Source organism: Cyprinus carpio, chromosome B15 (assembly GCF_018340385.1).
Source record: "Cyprinus carpio isolate SPL01 chromosome B15, ASM1834038v1, whole genome shotgun sequence".
Lineage (NCBI taxonomy): Eukaryota > Metazoa > Chordata > Actinopteri > Cypriniformes > Cyprinidae > Cyprinus > Cyprinus carpio.
In genome coordinates this window covers 27,288,603-27,308,500 of record NC_056611.1, presented here as the reverse complement: position 1 = coordinate 27,308,500, position 19,898 = coordinate 27,288,603, and the positions used below count along the sequence as shown (strand labels likewise).

At 36.3% G+C, this 19,898-nt stretch overlaps 1 protein-coding gene across 1 annotated transcript in view; it reads left to right on the top strand.

Annotated features, from left to right (window-relative positions):
- The window catches only part of gucy1a2 (guanylate cyclase 1, soluble, alpha 2), a 34,004-nt gene extending 24,208 nt beyond the window's left edge, over window positions 1-9,796 (top strand). Inside the window, exons 6-9 of the mRNA XM_042740121.1 lie at window positions 11-340; window positions 2,917-3,060; window positions 7,067-7,221; window positions 9,206-9,796. Of these exons, the coding sequence (XP_042596055.1) occupies window positions 11-340; window positions 2,917-3,060; window positions 7,067-7,221; window positions 9,206-9,416 (840 nt within the window). The 3' untranslated portion in view covers window positions 9,417-9,796. The remainder of the gene's footprint in view (window positions 1-10; window positions 341-2,916; window positions 3,061-7,066; window positions 7,222-9,205) is intronic.
- The last annotated feature ends 10,102 nt before the right edge of the window (window positions 9,797-19,898 follow it).

Sequence of the window (19,898 nt, the reverse complement as noted above, 5' to 3'; positions counted from 1 at the left end):
ATTTCTGTAGGTTGGAGAACAGGCCAAAGCTCAGGATGGGCTGAAGAAGCGCATGGATAAACTCAAAGCCACCCTGGAGAAAACCCACCAGGCTTTAGAGGAGGAGAAGCGCAGAACAGTCGACCTGCTCTACTCCATTTTTCCCGGCGATGTGGCTCAGAGACTGTGGCAGGGCCTTCCCGTTCAAGCCAAGAAGTTTGATGACGTCACCATGCTGTTCTCTGACATTGTGGGCTTCACGGCTGTGTGTGCTCAGTGCACACCAATGCAGGTCATCAGCATGCTGAACGAGCTCTACACGCGCTTCGACTACCAGTGCGGCATTCTGGACGTCTATAAGGTAAAGCTATCTGTCACGCTCCATACATCGCTTTTAACCAGGACACCCTAGCAACCGCATAGCAACCAACTTCCTAGAAGGCACCTTAAACATCAAAGCAACAACATAGAAATCACCTACTAGCACCTTACAAACTGCATTGCAACCATCTAGTAACATCTTAGCAAATGCATAGCAACACCCTAGCAACTGCATAGCAACCCTAAAAATCCTAGTAATCACATAGAAGCCAACTTCCTAGAAACCACCCTGAACATTTTAGAAACCACCTAGAAACTTCCTAGAACACCCTATCATAGAAACCAGTAACACCTTAGCAACTGCATAGCAACACCTTAAAAACTGAATAGTAACCTCCTAGAAACCACCCTAAACACACTAGCAATCACATAGAAACCACCTAGTAACACTTTAGCAACTGCATAGCAACACCCTGGCACTGGATAACAACCCTCTAGAGACCACCCTGAACACCCGAAATCACCTAGTAACACCTTAGCAACTGCATAGCAACACCCTAGCACTGCATAACAACCCCCTAGAAACCACCCTGAACACCCAAAATCACCTAGTAACACCTTAGCAACTGCATAACAACCCCCTAGAAACCACCCTGAACACCCGAAATCACCTAGTTACACCTTAGCAACTGCACAGCGACACCCTAGCACTGCATAACAACCCTCTAGAGACCACCCTGAAAACACCCGAAATCACCCTAGTAAAACACCTTAGCAACTGCATAGCAACACCCTAGCACTGCATAACAACCCCCTAGAAACCACCCTGAACACCCAAAATACACCTTAGCAACTTAGACAACAGCATAACAACCCCCTAGAAACCACCCTGAACACCCGAAATCACCTAGTTACACCTTAGCAACTGCATAGCAACACCCTGTGACCTAATAACAACCCCCTAGAAACCACCCTGAACACCCGAAATCACCTAGTTACACCTTAGCAACTGCACAGCGACACCCTAGCACTGCATAACAACCCTCTAGAGACCACCCTGAACACCCGAAATCACCTAGTAACCACCCTCTCAGAGACCACCCAGACCCTGAACACACCTTAGCAACTTAGACAACACCCTGTGACCTAATAACAACCCCCTAGAAACCACCCTGAACACCCGAAATCACCTAGTAACACCTTAGCAACTGCATAACAACCCCCTAGAAACCTCCCTGAACACCCGAAATCACCTAGTTACACCTTAGCAACTGCACAGCAACACCCTAGCACTGCATAACAACCCTCTAGAGACCACCCTGAACACCCAAAATCACCTAGTAACACCTTAGCAACTGCACAGCAACACCATATGTGACCCGTGCTGGCAAAATGAGTCAGAATGTGCACAGGCTGATTTTGAGCTTCAGGCAAACAAAGTGAAAAATGTTGAATTATTATATTTGTGGTTTTCAAAAAAATGAGTTCATTAAGCCCTTGTCTAGCAATCCCAGTACTCCAAATAGTAATTAAACATCTAAAATGATCTTTATTTGTAGTTTTTCTGAGAGGAGTATCTTTTCTCGCGCTGACTGATATCCATTTTGCTTTGGGACTTCAAACGGGTGCAGTCAAATCATACATCTTTTAATGGAAATTGTGATAACAAAAAAATAACAACTATTTTCTCATCATTACTAATCATTCCAGCAAACACAACACACATATAATAATACTATTTTATTTTCTCTTAAACTAAACTGCTTTGATTTTGTGTGGGTGAAATATGACCGTGAAATGTTCTTGACTGGTTTAAATATACTGCACTATATTAACTACACTAAAGTACTGTTCTAAGTGGCCATCAGCATTTAAAAGCTTTTAACTTTACAAGCTGATCTTTAAACAGACACTCTCTCTCTCTCTCTCTCTCTCTCTCTCTCTCTCTCTCTCTCTCACACTCACACACACACAAACACACACACACACACACACACACACACAGTGTGGACCGATGTGTTCAATGAAAGGGCATTTAGTGAGTTTGTCAATAAATTGGCATTATAAACGGCGGCCCTCCATTACCACAAATAAAAGTGTGTGTGAACTGCTGATGCCAGCTCTGATTCTCGTACTCACACACACACACACACACACACACACACACACACACACACACACACACACACACACACACACACACACACACACACACACACACACACACACACGTGGCTTGTGTGATGATTCTGAAGGCTGTATGTAAATGCGGTCTGCTGTGCTGGCATCAGTGCGTCTCCAGAGAGAGATCGATTCATATTCATGTGTCCCTCACCTGCTTTGTGTTAAGTGTTATTCATCAGAGAGTGTTTATATTCTGACAGCAGCCGCCTGTGAGCGTCAAGAGCCTGAATCTGAGCTTGTGTGTGTGTGTGTGTGTGACAGGGTGAATCTCACTCACAAAGACACATCTGGGTCACATTTCACCCCAAACTGAAGAAAGAGAGAAATATTTTGCATGAAACAAGATGATGTAATGATATCATCAGATATGAAATAATAAGGCATTCTGGATTGTTGTTTACAGAAATACAGTAAACGCTTTCTTCTCCACAGATTGAGACTATTGGCGATGCGTACTGCGTGGCAGGCGGGCTCCACAGGAAGATTGACAGCCATGCTAAGCCAATCGCGCTCATGGCGCTGAAGATGATGGAGCTGTCGGAGGAAGTGCTGACGCCCGACGGGAAGCCAATCAAGGTGAGTTAGAGGTTTTGTTTGGAACTACTGTACTATTTTTTGCAGTAAAGTTTGCAATTTTCCATTAAAATGCCTACTGCTACTTATTTGGGATATAGTATTTGCACACTTTATTTTATATTTTTATTTTATTTTATATTTTTATTTTATTTTATTTAATTTTTTATTTTAATTTTTCATATCATATTTTTTGTATAATTTTCTTGAGTTTGTATTCTTTAATAATTGCACTGTCCATGGAGCGGACCTGACTTACATTTCACTGCTGGTCATATGCTCTCCATATAACCATGTATGTGACAAATAAAAGTCTTGAATCTTGAATATTTGCAAAAATGTGCAGCTCACACTGGGTGGGATACTGTATCCCATAATACAAAGCACTTGATCTTTCTTTTTGACTTCTTTCTTGACTGATTATTTGATGAAACAGCCAAAATTCAGGCATTGTATTGTATTAAAATAGTATTAAAATTGCAAATGTAAATATATATATATACATATATACATATACATATATACATATTAAATAAATATATTAAAATATATGAAATTATATGTAAAATTTCTGATAACTGCACACCACTTGCTAAATTAAACATAACGATGGGCGGTCATGTGATCAAAATGTAACAGAGCTGGTGTGGATTCAGGGATTGGAATCCCATTCAAACATAACCTTCAAGATGCGTTTGTCTGTAGCTATTGTTCATCATGTGTTGATGGCGGAGCGGCGGTTTCATGTTGCTCGCAGCGTGTGGGGTTGTGTTAAGGATCTTGTGTTTAACAGCTCCATCGACAGCACTGGACTCACTGTAGAGATGGAGTGAGAGCGTGGAATCTGGTCGCCATGGAGACGGCGGAACACTCCAAGTGCTTGCCGCTAATTGATTGTTAGATTGTTGCTGTTTTCTCCCATTTAGAGGGAGTCAACGAGCCAATCGCTGTGTCTAAGAGGCCCGGGCATGCGTGTGTGTGTGTGTGTGTTCAGAAGTGTCTCTGAGCATGTTGTGTCAAGTCTGTATTGAAATGACTGCAGCAATGATTGTTTGTTTAATAAAACTGAATGATTGTGGAATATGACTCTGCAAATGAAATGTAAATTAAGTGTGTGCGTGCATAAAGTAAAACTAAAACCACAGAAAAAAAGTTACTTGAAGCAAAAACATTAACTGAAATGAAATATGACAACATTTGTATATTTTATTTGGCAAATTTTAATAGAATTGGCATAGGATTTACTTTTACTTTTACTCACTCAGACATTGTTAGTAAACTTTACAAATAACTACTAATTTTTACTTGAAATACTAAAAATAACCAATAAATAAACTTAATAAACTATATAGAACAAAACAAAAAACATAGAAAATATATCTAATTCAAAATAAAAATGACTTAAACTAAATAAATTAAAACTAATTAATAAAAATGAATAAAAAATATTTAGACTTTTTTATATAAAAATGACAGAAACAACAAAAATGACAAAAATAAAATGGAAACAGAAAATTGCCTTCACAATAAGTAAAACTAAATAAATTAAAATGTATTAATAAAAATGAATACAAACTACATAGGTACATAAAAAATAAAAACTAATAGAAATCACAGAAACAATAAAAAAGTGAAAACTGGAAATATAAACAATCTGATAAAAAGTAAATAACTAAAAGTAAACTAAAACTGCTAAATACAACTGAATAGAAACTATATAGACATATAAAACAAAAACTACAAAATTACTAAACTGTTAAATGAAAGTAAAAATACAGAAAATATAAAATAAAAGCTAATTCAACATATTAAGGAGAACTATAATAGTACATCAGTGACAGTAAAATAAGACAGGCGCACAGACTGTTGTAGTCTAGTCTGTTGTGTGATTGACAGCACTGTCAGCGTGACAACAAGGGCGTGAATAATATCAGGGTCGTCGCCGTGGGTAACCGTGCATCATCATTAAATGTGTGTGTATATTTGTGGACTCTCCGTGACACGAGAGCGGCAGTAATAAGATGCCCTTTCCATAACATCGCTGTTTATGAGCAGTTCGGTTCAGATCACGTAACGGTGATCTCCACCTCTGTGCTGCTTACAGCTGTGTGTGTGATTCTCGTGTCTAAAGCCACCACTGAGTCACTCAAGGAACAGTTCATCCAAAAAGGAAAAATTGCTGAACATTTACTCACTCTCAGCCCAATCTGAGACGCAGATGAGTTTGTTTCTTCATCAGGTTTGTAGAAATGTAGCATTGCATCAGTGTCTCAGCAATGGATGCTCTGCAGTGAATGGGTGCCGTCAGAATGAGAGTCCAAACAGCTGATAAAAACATCATAATAATCCACAAGTAATCCACAACACTTCAGTCCAGCAGTTAAAGACAAAAACTGAAACAAATCCAGCAAGACGTTTTGATCTAAAATCTGAGTGCATAATCCATAATAACACATCCTCCAGTAAAACAGTGGTCTGGTCTGAATCAGGAGAGAAATCTCACAATAAAAAACCGCACATAACAAACACAAACAACAATAAAAAAATGTTGGTGGATTTTGATGTTATAGACAACAATGTTAAATAAAAAAGGAGATCTTTTCGCTGGAGGAAGCGTTATGGATATGGACTTCTATTTTAGTTAGAATCAACGGTTTGAAGTTAAAAACGTCTTGATGGATTTGTTTCTTTTGGCTTCAGAAGATGTTAATTGATGGACTGGAGTGGTGTGGATTATTGTGATGTTTTTATCAGCTGTTTGGACTCTCATTCTGACGGCACCCATTCACTGCAGAGCATCCATTGCTGAGACACTGATGCAATGCTACATTTCTCCAAATCTGATGAAGAAACAAACTCATCCTGATCTTGGATGGACTTAGGGTGAGTAAATCTTCAGCAAATTGTCATTTTTTGGGAAAACTATTTAAACAATAACCTAACCTAACATTTCCATTGACATTAGATCCGTTAGATCGTGGCGATTAAGCAGATCAGAAGTGTGATCTGTTCTGCTCTGCCCTGAGTTTGATTGACAGCTGTCAGTCACAGACGCTGCTGCCCTCGTGAATTCTTCTTCAGCACTCGTTGTGTGTGTTTCTTGCACTGTTCACAGTATTGGCTCTTCTCTAGAGTTGCTATGGTGATGCTAGTGTGTCTAGTTAGCTAGTCTCAGATGCACATATTAGCTCTCTTACAAACCTTGATAGCATATTAAGACATCGGAGGCACAAAAGCTGTTTGAAAAAGAGATGCTGTGAAATGATTCCGCCTCATAAGATATCTTGTATTAGCCACAAGGCAATCTCAGAATGCACTGCGGGAAAGAAAGAATGCATGTAATTCCAATAGAGATGTTGCTAAGCTAACTAATGCTGTAATATGCGTAGAATTCTACATAGAATGCATGAATATTGGTTAATATTTTTCCATTTTAATTGCATTGAACAGTAGCCAGTTCACTAGGATTTGGAAAGGATTTAATTATTATTCAATTTGACTTTTTATTTAGTTATGTGGATTTTACTTCATTCCATGTGGGACATTTACTCGAAAGATCTGAGTGCAAAACATGCAAAAGAAAAACACATTTACATGTTAGGAAATAAAAAATATTAAATAATTATTCAAATACTATTTTTAATTTAAAAGTACAATTGTATTATTTTAAAATTGAAGTTATTAATTGCAACAATTGTATTATTATTATTATTATTATTATATAATGGTGTGTGTGTATATTTATTTTTATTTAGTTTAGTAAATTGGATTTTACTTGCAGAAAAATCAGCAAAACAAAAAAATTTATAAATTCCACTTGTTTTTTTTTCAGTGTAGATCAGAAACAATCTGACTGTCGAGTTTTCTGTGTGATTTATTCTGTATGTTGCTCATTGCTGGGAATTCTTCTCGACTGAAGAGTTTTGCGAGACTGTTTTTCCTGTTTATTACTGTGAAGCAGTCTCTACTGTATAAAGCGCTGTATGAATAATCTCTTCTCTCTGTGTAGCTGAGGATCGGGATCCACTCGGGCTCAGTGCTGGCTGGAGTCGTCGGTGTGAAGATGCCGCGCTACTGTCTGTTTGGAAACAACGTCACGCTGGCCAGCAAGTTTGAGTCGGGCAGTCACCCGCGGTGCATCAACGTCAGCCCTACTACATACCAGTGAGAGAACACACACACACACACACACACACAAAAACGCAAACACACACACACACACACACACACACGCACCAGCCAGTGTTTCTCAGCTGATGTGTAACTGCTGCAGTGGAGACAGTCACACCTGTTTCTATGGCAACCTGCTTCAGTCGAGATCGTCAAGGACGATACTCTGCAGTCAAGTGCAGCTCTGAAGATCTGCTCTCTCTCTCTCTCACACACACACACACACACACACACACACACACACACATTTCAAAATGCAGCAGCGAGCACCTGTGTTTGTAGACATCCACAAACACTCCACATGAACAATCATGCACAGGCGAACTGCCACACATGTGCACAATTACACACACACACACACACACACACACACACACACACACACACACCGTATGAATAATCAAGCACACATATATATGCCTATGCACAAGTATATGCATATAAACACACACAGTATGAATAATCAAGCACACATATATATGCCTACACACACATGCGCACAAGTATATGCATATAAACACACATACACACACACACACACACACACACACACAGTATGAATAATCAAGCACACATATATATGCCTACACACACATGCGCACAAGTATATGCATATAAACACACATACACACACACACACACACACACACACAGACACACACACACACACATATATGCATATAAACACACATACACACATTTACATGTCTAAATGGTTGTACTCTATAGATGTCTATTGTTTTAATATGCATGTCATTATAAATACTACAGATGAGATTTCCAGGGGTTTGTGAATTGTTGAATAGCTGGTAAATATTTAAATCATAAAAGTATTGAATTACAGTAAATTAAACAGGACTGCACAATAAATAGAAATAAAATCTAAGTCACGATGTGGCTATATTCAGTCCATCATTGCATTTCACTTATAACATGCATTTGGAAACACGGCAGGCACAAGGATGACTTTATTTTCACATTTGCATTATTTCCAATATTTCTGGGGACATGCATTTTTAGGATTTTACCAGATTTGTGACCAGAACCAGACTTTAATTTCTCATTGCAGTTTTCTACTAAAACCAGCGCTTGAGTCGAGTGTATATTATCTAATATTATTTTTTATTATAATTATAATATTTTTAAATTAAATTATATATAAATTATAATAATATATTTTGTCTTGATTTTATAGTTAGAAGTATAAGAAAATAATATAAAAACAATTTTATAATAAGAACACATTTTAATTAATTATTTAATGAAATATTAACTTGAAATACACGTAAACTATTTATTATAATTATTTAAATACATTTTTTTTCTCGATTTTTATAGTTAAACATATTATACAATATATTAATGATGTAAAACTATTATTATTAGTAATAATGATATATGCTTTATTGAATTATTGAAATACTGACTTAAAGTATACTTCAAGAAGATATTTTATGTCAAATGGGTTTAGCTGACAAAAAAAAGTTGGGAATCCTGCTAAATTAATTTTTTATTTTTTTTTTTACTTTAACATACAAATGTATAATTATAAAATCTAATTTTGCCTTGAATTTTATAGTTAAAAGTATTATCAAATCATTATCATAATAATATAAAAAGATTATAAAAACAATATATAATTATGCACTTATAGTATTATAGAAGTATTAACTTAAAAAATACTTGAAGAAAATATTTTATGTCGGAGGTGGTTTGGCTGGCAAAAAAGTTTGGGAATCCCTGCAACAGACTAAATTTAACAGAAAACTTTTAGCATTTTTAGAATTAAAAAAAACTAAACAAACAAAAAAACATACATACATATATTATGTAAACAAAAACGTTTATTTTGGATGTGATTAATCGCGATTAATCATTTGACAGCACTACTTAATTTGCTATTTTGTTCTTACAAATGAGTTTTTGTCAGAGTGAGGTCTTGTATATTTAATTCCTTTCCATTTGCTTTTCCTCTCAGACTCCTGCGTGACGAGCGCACGCTCACCTTCATCCCTCGCTCCCGGCAGGAGCTTCCTGACAACTTCCCTAAAGAGATCCCGGGAATCTGCTATTTCCTGGAGGCGGGGAAAAACCCGAGCCACGCCTCTCTCACCAGCACTCGCTCCGCCCCCATCCGGAAAGTGTCCTATAACATTGGGACCATGTTTCTACGGGAGACTAGCCTCTGAGATGGCCCCGCCCATTCGCTATGACATCACGTCCTGGAGACTAGTGTTGCCTGTGGCAACTGGTGGCCCCGCCTCTCGACCGGAGCGTTGCCCCAGAGGCGTGACACAGAGAGGGCGGGGAGGACGGTCCCGCCCTTTAAAGGAGCCATGGATAATTGTGTTCTGAAAAATACAATAAAAACAGAAAAAATATATATAGATATATATTTAAAATAAAGCCTTCTGCTCAACGGCATAGCCAAACTTTCATGGTGTACACATGTAAATACTACAGACAAACTCATGTAAACACACACATTTCTTGCTGCATTGCAGGTAATAGATTTAACATGCATAACTTTGGTGCCTTTACTTCCCATACACATTCATGAACACACACACAACCAAAAAAAAAAAAAAAAACAAAAAACAAAAACCCACACACACACACCACAAACATGCTCTGCCATTTTAAATGCCGCCATTAACCACTTAAATCCTTTGTGTGTGTGTGTGTGTGTGTGTGAATTCTCTATTAACCATTGTAAGATCCCTTGTGTGTGTGTGTGTGTGTTCTACCATTAACCGCTATAAGATTGTGTGTATGTGTGTTTGGCCTCCAGTTTGTGTGCAGAATGTGTGTGAATTTGTGTAAAGACTGAGGCTGTTTCGCGCTTCTCACATCTGCGGCATGTTTTTATTTTGGCACCCATATTCATAGCAGAAAAGAAAGTGCAGAATATGCACCATTAACTTAAAAGAATAATTGATCCCAAAAATGAAAATTTGCTGAAAATTCATTCACCCTCACGCGATCCAAGATTAGGATGAGTTTGTTTCTTCATCAGATTTGGAGAAATGTAGCATTGCATCAGTGTCTCAGCAATGGATGCTCTGCAGTGAATGGGTGCCGTCAGAATGAGAGTCAAAACAGCTGATAAAAACATCACAATAATCCACAAGTAATCTTCACGACTCCAGTCCCTCAATTAACACCAGAAGAAGAAAAAAGCTTCATTTTAAAAAACCCTAATTATAAATAGTGCTTGATTTGTGCAGATTTCTCTCCTGATTCAGACCAGATGATTTTTTCACTGGAGGAAGCAATATTATGGATCATGGACACATATTTTAGCTGGAAGCAGCTTTTGTCTTCTCAAGACATTAACTGATGGACTGGAGTGGTGTGGATTACTTGTGGATTATTGTGATTATTTATCAGCTGTTTGGACTCTCATTCTGACGGCACCCATTCACTGCAGAGCATCCATTGATGAGACACTGATGCAATGCTAAATTTCTCCAAAATCTGATGAAGAAACAAACTCATCTACATCTTGAATAGCCTAAAGGTGAGTAAATTATCACCAGATTTTTATTTTTGTCTGAACTATTATTTTAGTCAACATTATAATTTGCAATACAGGTGTTTTTTTTTCTTTTCTTTTTTTTTTTTTCTTGAAGCAATGCAAAATGCAGTTTGAAAAAAATGTATGTCAGGCTTGATGCAAGTTAAAGGCCGTGAAACAATTTTTGTTCAGTAAATTTGTACTTAATCTGGATTATAGATGCACTTTGGGAACCATGTGGATTAATAATAATTTTTATGTAAATGTGATTGTCATTCAAATATTCATGCAAAACTTTATATTAGTTAATATTAATAGTCCATTCTCAGTCACCATTTAACAATTCATACGTGATACTGAATGAAAAACTTGTAAATCAGGACTTTATGCAGCAGAAAACATGCTGTAGATGTGTGAAACGGTGTGTGTGTGTGTGTGTGTGTGTGTGTGTGTGTGAATACTGTTTGAGGTCACAGGAAGGTACATGATAATGTCATCATTCATTTCAGTCACATTTGATTCAAGATCACATCCTGGTGTGTCAGTCATTTTTATCAGGATGCCAATAAAATTGATTCATTGAAGTTTTATGGTGTCAGACTGTTGTGTTTAGTGCTCTCTTTAAATGGCTGTTTTTCTAAAAATAACAGCCCATATGACTATTTAATCAATGCAACAACACAATAAGAATAGCCTTTTTCATTACATAAGAGAATAGAGTTATTATGCTCTGTAAAGAATATAGAGTAGCCTACTGTTCAAGTTTTTGAATTTTAAATTTTTCTTTTAGTTTAGAAATTACAAATTTTATTCAGCAAGGATGCATTAAATCAATCAAATGTGACAGTAAAGACATTTATAATGTTACAAAAGATTTCTGTTTCAAATAAATGCTGTTCTTTTGAACTTTCTATTCTGTAAATCCTGAAAAATCAAATGTATGAGATTTTCTACAAAAAAAATAAACAGTTTTCAACATTGATAATAAGAAATGTAGAATGATTTCTGAAGATCATGTGACACTGAAGACTGGAGTAATGGTGCTGAAAATGTAACTTCGATCACAGAAATAAATTACATTTTAATATATATTCACATAAAAAAACAGTTCTTTCAAATTCTAATAATATATCGCAATATTACTGTATTTTTGATCAAATAAATGCAGCCTTGGTGAGCAAAAGTGTGACTGGTACAATCCCATTATTATGAGTTACATAATTATTAAACTAATAGGCCAAGTATTTTCTAAATTAACAAATCAACAGTTTATTTTCATATTAAACATCACAACTGCCACTGAATGAAGGGGTTTAAGTATGAAAAATTGTATAAGTATAAAATATTAGATAATACATATTTCTTACAAATACATGTATATAAATACAAGACAAGTTTATTTACACATGTACAGAGCAGTTGTAAATTGGAACAACTTTAAAGTTGAATTATTACACAACTTTTAAAATTAAAAACAATTATGAGAATCTGCGGTTTAGCGTTAGCATGAACACACACACACTTATCAAAGTGAATGTATTTGATTATTTTAGTTTACATCCGGTGATCTGGTTTGTGGGCAGTTTGCATATGCAAGATATTAATGGACAAGACTTTGACGATCTGTGAGATTGTGTTAACAGAGGACAAGAGGTGAGAAGTGGGCGTGTCCTGTTACTATAAAACACTGCTCGATACTGGCCACACCCACTAAGGACACGCCCAATCGCAGTAAAGCGTGAGTGGCCACGCCCACTCTTGACAGTTAACACTGATTGAGATTGAACAGGAGATTGAAAGCATGTGTTTTAAACAGCCTGGTGAAATTAAACATACACTGATAAAAATATAGCACTGGGCTTGACTCTATTGATCAGGAATTGTTTGGATGGTAAAAAGTGGATTGCATAGGACTGTGGAGACATGGTAGGAGTGTTTGGGGAAACCTGTGTGAGACAATCATTTCTGCTTTTCTGTTTGCGTCAATTAGGCTACTTTGTAATCCGAGTGCCAGCGGGAGGAAGGTTACGGTGTTGATGGACGCTTGTTGAAACTTGCCTTTCTAGCAGATTTCTGAAACACTGATGAGTTTTGGTAACAATTTGGCCAATCAGTCTTTTAGAGGATTTGGACTTGAAAGACTCTTGTGTTTGTTTGTAACATATCCATGCTTCCTGAACAAAATGACTTAACATTTTTCTTTTATTTATTTAATACACAAATTTTACATTTTATAATACTTATAATTATAACATAAGTTGTATTATAAAATTTAAATATTGTAAAATACTAAAATATAATCATATACATAATTTAAAAAATTACATATTCTAGAATATTTAAAATTACTTGAATAATATTTAGAATTAGCTGAAATGATTTCAAGTACTTAACATTTAACAATTAAAAATACCATAATACTGCTTTTTAGAAACGATTAAAAATGAATTTTAAAAAACTAAAATGTTTATAATACGTGTGTGTTTAAAAATTATATAAAATATTATGTTTATAATATACTATTTATCATCTTAAAATAATTTGTAATACAAAATAATTTTGCAACCTATATTATTTATATTTCACATAATATATTAATATTTGTATAATACAGCTTTTCTATAAATTTATAAATAATATAATCATGTATAAATAATTTATGTAATATACAATTATATAGCAAATTATATATTTTAATATTTCTCGTTTTAGATCATTTATATTATAAAAGTGATTTAAAATATTTAAAATCCTCAAAACTAAATATATATATATATATTTTTAAAAATCATATATTCTAGTTTTAATAAATATATTACAATCGCATAAATTGACCTTTTACATTTTAAAATGTAAATTTTAATTGTCTTTTAAGTACTTTTTTTTTTTTTTTTCTAATTTTATAGTGTTGAAATATTACATTTGCCGATATATGTGTATTCAAAAAGTTTTATTTTAGGTGTGAAGTTATACATTTAGTTACCTTTGTCTGAAAATAATATAATATTTAAACCCTCATAAGTAAACGCATATGATGTGTCATTTATGACATGACGAGTTTCAGAAACATACTGGCTGTGTTCTAGAACAGTCTGGCATGTTCTGTGATAGAATAAATTGATTTACAGCCGTATTCCTCTTCCTGAAACGCCCCATAATAGCATTACTACGGTAATCAGCTCATTACTCATTCATTCTGACATCATCACATTCAGCCAATCGAATTAAGCGCATAATTAGAGCATGGCAGATGAAGGGCCGTGTGTTTGAGCTGCTGATTGAACGAGCGCTGTGTGTCTGTTTGCGTAATACTCACATGTATATCATGAGAAACTAAGTTCCTGCTGCTGTCAGCTAACCACTGACATCTACTCAAAGCTTTACATTTTCTAAGGAGACCACGAGTGAACATACACAATTTTATATTAACCACAACCCAAATACTCATCACAGTAAATCAAAAGTTCAATAGAGATCATTTGAGGGGATTCTCCACCCAAATACTCATCCTGATAATGTCATGTATGTTGGCAAACAGAAGGTGTTAATAAATATAGCTGCAAGCAGCAATTTTTGGGTCAGAGCAAATCAGAAACAAAGTGACAAGCTAAGCAAGCATTGCAGGGGAGCATCAATAAAATGCTTATTTTATTTTAAAATTAGCTTCTGCAGTCACTTTACTCAGAAATATTATTAAAACTAATTTAATGACACGGACTAATACTAAAAACATTTCAGTTATGGGAACAATGGCAATATTATCTCTCTTTTTGGCAAATCGTCATTAAGTGTAACGGATATATTTATGTAAAAATGAAAAAAATATTCTTATTGTGACTTAATTTAAATGACTTTTACGTCCCTAACTTCTTTCTGACAAATAGGTCAAACCTAGTGGTTTGAATGACTTTAGCAAACTATAAAGATTGAAAGTGAATTTATATTTGAGGGCTGCACTGTGATGCTTAAATATAGTCTTTTAATATGTCATCAAACGATCCATGTTTAAAATATACCTATAACAAGATTTTTTGGTATTTAATATTGTTACACTGAATGACATTTTAGTGGGTGTCTTCTGTAAATCATGGAAAAAAAATGCATGATAGTTATGTTTTGTTCAGAAAAATATAAAGTTAAACAGGACGCATTATAATGTATGGGAAAAAAACTAAATTTAAAGCTGTATTACACTTTTATTTATTTTTTTTTATGCTTGAAATACCCTATTCGTCTTTAACTCGTATATCCACCTGTGTCTTTAAGGTTTTATAAAGGTAAACTTAATTTGCTATATTTATTAGTTAATGAAATACTTTGGTAAATTTCATTTTAAAAAGTAAAATGTTGCCATCCTATTTTCATGGTAAAGATCTGGCAACCTTTGACTGATTTTATTTATTTATTATAAATATATTATTGATATTAATTATTTTAAATTTACAGTGTACACTTGGCATCAGAAATATTATTTAAACGTCTCTACATATGTGACCCTGAATCACAAAACCAGTCTTAAGTCGCTGAGGTATATTTGTAGCAATAGCCAAAAATACATTGTATGGGTCAACATTATAGATTTTTCTTTTATGCCAGAAATCATTAGGATAAAGTAAAGATCATGTTCCATGAAGATATTTTGTAAATTTCCTACCGTAAATATATAAAAACTTGATTTTTGATTAGTAATATGCATTGCTAAGAACTTCATTTGGACAACTTTAAAGATGATTTTCTCAATATTTAGTTTTTTTTGCATCCTCAGATTCCAGATTTTCAAATAGTTGTATCTCAGACAAATATTGTCCTCCTAATAAACCATACATCAATGGAGAGATTATTTATTCAGCTTTCAGATGATGTATAAATCTCAGTTTCGTAAAATTGACCCTTATGACTGGTTTTGTGCTCCAGGGTCACATATACAAAACCCCATTGTCTCATTTTCCCATGATGGTCCTCTGTCGAAACTCTCATGGGAAAGTATGAATTGACAGAGTATTTTTCCTTCAGCTGAAGCAATAAAACTCTTCGGTCAGAGTGTCAGAATACACTAACAAAACCTTCACATGCGCTGCTCCCAATTCTGACTGAACTATTTTCATCCCTGGGAAAGATCAGAGCTGCTCCACACACACACACACACGTGTTGAGCGCACTTTATCTCCCTCAGGATTATTGTGGAGAAAATAAAGTGAATTACTGGATTAACAGCTTCCTGTCAGAAATGCGACATCTTCCTCTGGGCTCGCGCACATAACAGCCTCTCGGATGCGTCCTCAAGAAGACACCAGCTCTTAAACAACCTACATTTACGACACCTCGCTCTCTCTGTCTTTCTCTGTAGGCTACCTCTTTTTCTATTATCGACGCGCATCTTGGGCCGAAAAGGCAACAAGATGGTGCTAAAAGGCAAGGGAGGCGCTGGAGTGTTCACCTCTTCTGAGAGACTGACAGTGTGTGTGTGTTCGTGATGAAAACCCGCGGGAAAAGGTGATGGTTTGATAGGGACCTGTAAACAAAGCGCTTCACCGTCTGCTGTACCGAACAGCAAAACCACTGACTCTCTCTGTCTGTGTAAATGAAGTCTTAAAGAAGTGGTTCAACCAAAAATGAACATTTGCTGAAAATCTCCTCACCCTCAGGCCTTTCGTAGATGAGTGTTTCTTTTACATATTTGGAGAAATTCAGCATTACATCACTTTCTCAGCAATGGATGCTCTGCAGTGAATGGGTGCCGTCAGAATGAGAGTCCAAACAGCTGATAAAAACATCACAATAATCCACAAGTAATCTACACCACTCCAGTCCATCAGTTAACGTCTTGAGAAGAAACTTGACTTTAAGCTGCTGGTTTAAATGGTCACTTCTTGACAAAATATGAGTTTATCCATAATATTTTTTTTTTAAAACAGTGGTTGCCAACCCATCAATCTGCTCTGCGCTCCGAAGTCCCGATCTGAATCAAATGATGCATGAACCCGATCCGAAGACCCGATCTGAATCAAATGATGCATGAACCAGCTCCGAAGTCCCGATCTGAATCAAATGATGCATGAACCCGCTCCGAAAGTCCCGATCTGAATCAAATGATTCATGAACCCTCTCCGAAGTTCCGATCTGAATCAAATGATTCATGAACCCTCTCCGAAGTTCCGATCTGAATCAAATGATGCATGAACCCGCTCCGAAGTTCCGATCTGAATCAAATGATGCATGAACCCGCTCCGAAGTCCCGATCTGAATCAAATGATGCATGAACCCGCTCCGAAGTTCCGATCTGAATCAAATGATGCATGAACCCGCTCCGAAGTCCCGATCTGAATCAAATGATGCATGAACCCGCTCCGAAGTCCCGATCTGAATCAAATGATTCATGAACCCTCTCCGAAGTTCCGATCTGAATCAAATGATGCATGAACCCGCTCCGAAGTCCCGATCTGAATCAAATGATGCATGAACCCGCTCCGAAGTCCCGATCTGAATCAAATGATGCATGAACCCGCTCCGAAGTCCCGATCTGAATCAAATGATTCATGAACCCTCTCCGAAGTTCCGATCTGAATCAAATGATGCATGAACCCGCTCCGAAGTCCCGATCTGAATCAAATGATGCATGAACCCGCTCCGAAGTCCCGATCTGAATCAAATGATGCATGAACCCGCTCCTCCGAAGTCCCGATCTGAATCAATGATGCATGAACCCGCTCCGAAGTTCCGATCTGAATCAAATGATGCATGAACCCGCTCCGAAGTTCCGATCTGAATCAATTGAGTCGCTTTCTGCGCTCCAAAGTGAGCACATGTTCAACAAATTTTCATTTGAGTAAACTATTCCTTTTTGAAACAATATTGTCGGTCATTTGCAACAAAAAAAAAAAAAAAAAAGAAATTCTATCTGACGCAAAACGTACACAACACTAAAACCTTGACATTCATCAAAACATGCACTCATTTCACTGAAGCGAGTGTGTTTTAGTGTTTGTCTCCAGTGTAAGAGACATTAGACCTGCTCATTAACATTAACAGACATTGTGCTGTTCTTCTTAGTGCTGCTGTGCACAATCCTTTGAGAAACGCATACACACATTATACTGTATTACCTGAGGGAAAACACTGCAGCAGCTTTATTGATGTCCACTTATTCTTTCGATGGCAAGGTAATATTAGGACACACAGACACACGTGAACACATCTCAGTGCTGTCATCACTTGCTTTACACTCTTCTTCTGCAATGAATTCAGCTCAAACCTCTTCAACTTTATTCAGCTGTTATTTGCAGTTTTTCACATTTTGGGTCATGTAAAGAAATGAAACTTACATTTTGAGTAAACTGACATACTACTACTGATCAAAATTTTAGGGTGAGGTTCTTTCAAAGATGTGTCTTCTGCCGACTAATGCTGCATTTATTTAATCAAAAATACTGTAAAAATGTGAAATATTACAGTTTAAAATAACTGTTTTCTATGTGATTATCTGTTAAACTGTAATGTATTTCTGATGCGCAGCTGAATTTTCAGCATCATTAGCTTCACTGTCACATGATCTTCAGAAATCATTCTAATATGCTGATTTGCTGCTCAAGAAACATTTCTGATTATTAACAGTTGTGCTGCCCTATATTTTTGTGGAAATCATTATACAATTTATTTTTTAGCATTCTTTGAATAAAAAGTTTAAAAGGATAGAACAAATTTAAAAAAAATTACTGCATCAAAGCATTAATAAAAAAAATAACATATTTGATCAATTTAATGCATCCTTGCTGAATAAAAGTTTTAATTTCTTAAAATGTTTAGCATTTCTTTGTATGCAAATCTTTTTTTGCATTCTTTGATGCTGATTTAAAACCGAACTTAAATACAAAATTTCATTATTTTATTCGGTCTCTGCCTTTTTTTGGCCTGAAACATTCCCTTTCTCTTCTTTCGCCCTTCACTTGTGTAAATGTTGGACATTCTTCTTTAACCTACAATGCTCTTCGTCTCCACAGTGACGCTGCACATAGTGACGATGTGAAATTTACTATCCAGGGATGCAACACTGGTTTCAATGTGACATTTCAAAAAGGCCTGACTGTTACTATGGCAACAGGGACCCTGTTCACAAACACACACACACAGTCTGGATGTTATTTATTTTTCTGGATGTGTGTACACACACACACACACACACACACACACACATAATGAGTCAGAGTCTTTAAGCGGTGATGTCATCACCGGTCTTCTGTTATTGTGATGTCACTGAAATCTTCTATCAGCTCTGCTATTGGTCACATCGCAGCACATCAGAGATTTGCATGTGGGCGCTCCCACTGAACTCTGGGAAACCTTTTATAACCCCTACCATGTGACGTTTGAACAAATGCATGTGAGACCAAAGCTGCCACATTTCCTAATCTAAGAATAGAATAGAATGGCACACGTCTGAGCCAATGGATGCAAAAAGTGTACTAATTATGAATTTTCTAGGTCATATACCTGAGGAGGTTGATTCCTCAGATGTGACCTGTGCTGTTCACTCTATAAACACTAGTGACTAAACGGCTGCACAGCTGTGATTTGGGACGCGGGTCACATGACTGGGGTCTGTCCTGAGCGTGATCCGTCTCTGATGGGCCGTTTCAGAAACATCATAATCCAGATGCTGATTCTCTCTCTCACTCTGCTCAGACAGTGATGGTGATTAGATTAACTCAGATGACTGCCTGTATCACACGTGTTCTTGTTGCCATGGCAAAGCTGGCTGTGCTGGGATGGTTGCCATGGTAACAGGGGAGAGTGTGTCATAGAGGGGGATGATGGGTGAGAAAATCAGCTCTCACACACGCACTCCAGATTGCTGAAACTATCTATCTATCGTTCTGTCATTCCATCTATTGTTGCCTATATCGATCGATCGTTTGTTCGATCATTCTATCAATATAATTTGTTCCTTTATTCATTCTATCCTGTGTGGTGGTGTTCTGAAATGAGGCAAAGTCCTCAAGCGCCACAAGGATGTGCTGTTTCTACGTGTATTTACACATAAAGCACACACAGCATACGGTGATATGGAGAGACACAGAGGAGACAGTTGACAAAGGAATTGTTGAATAAAGTTATTTTTGTTTTCTTCACTTACAAAGTGTTCCCGTCGCTTCATTTA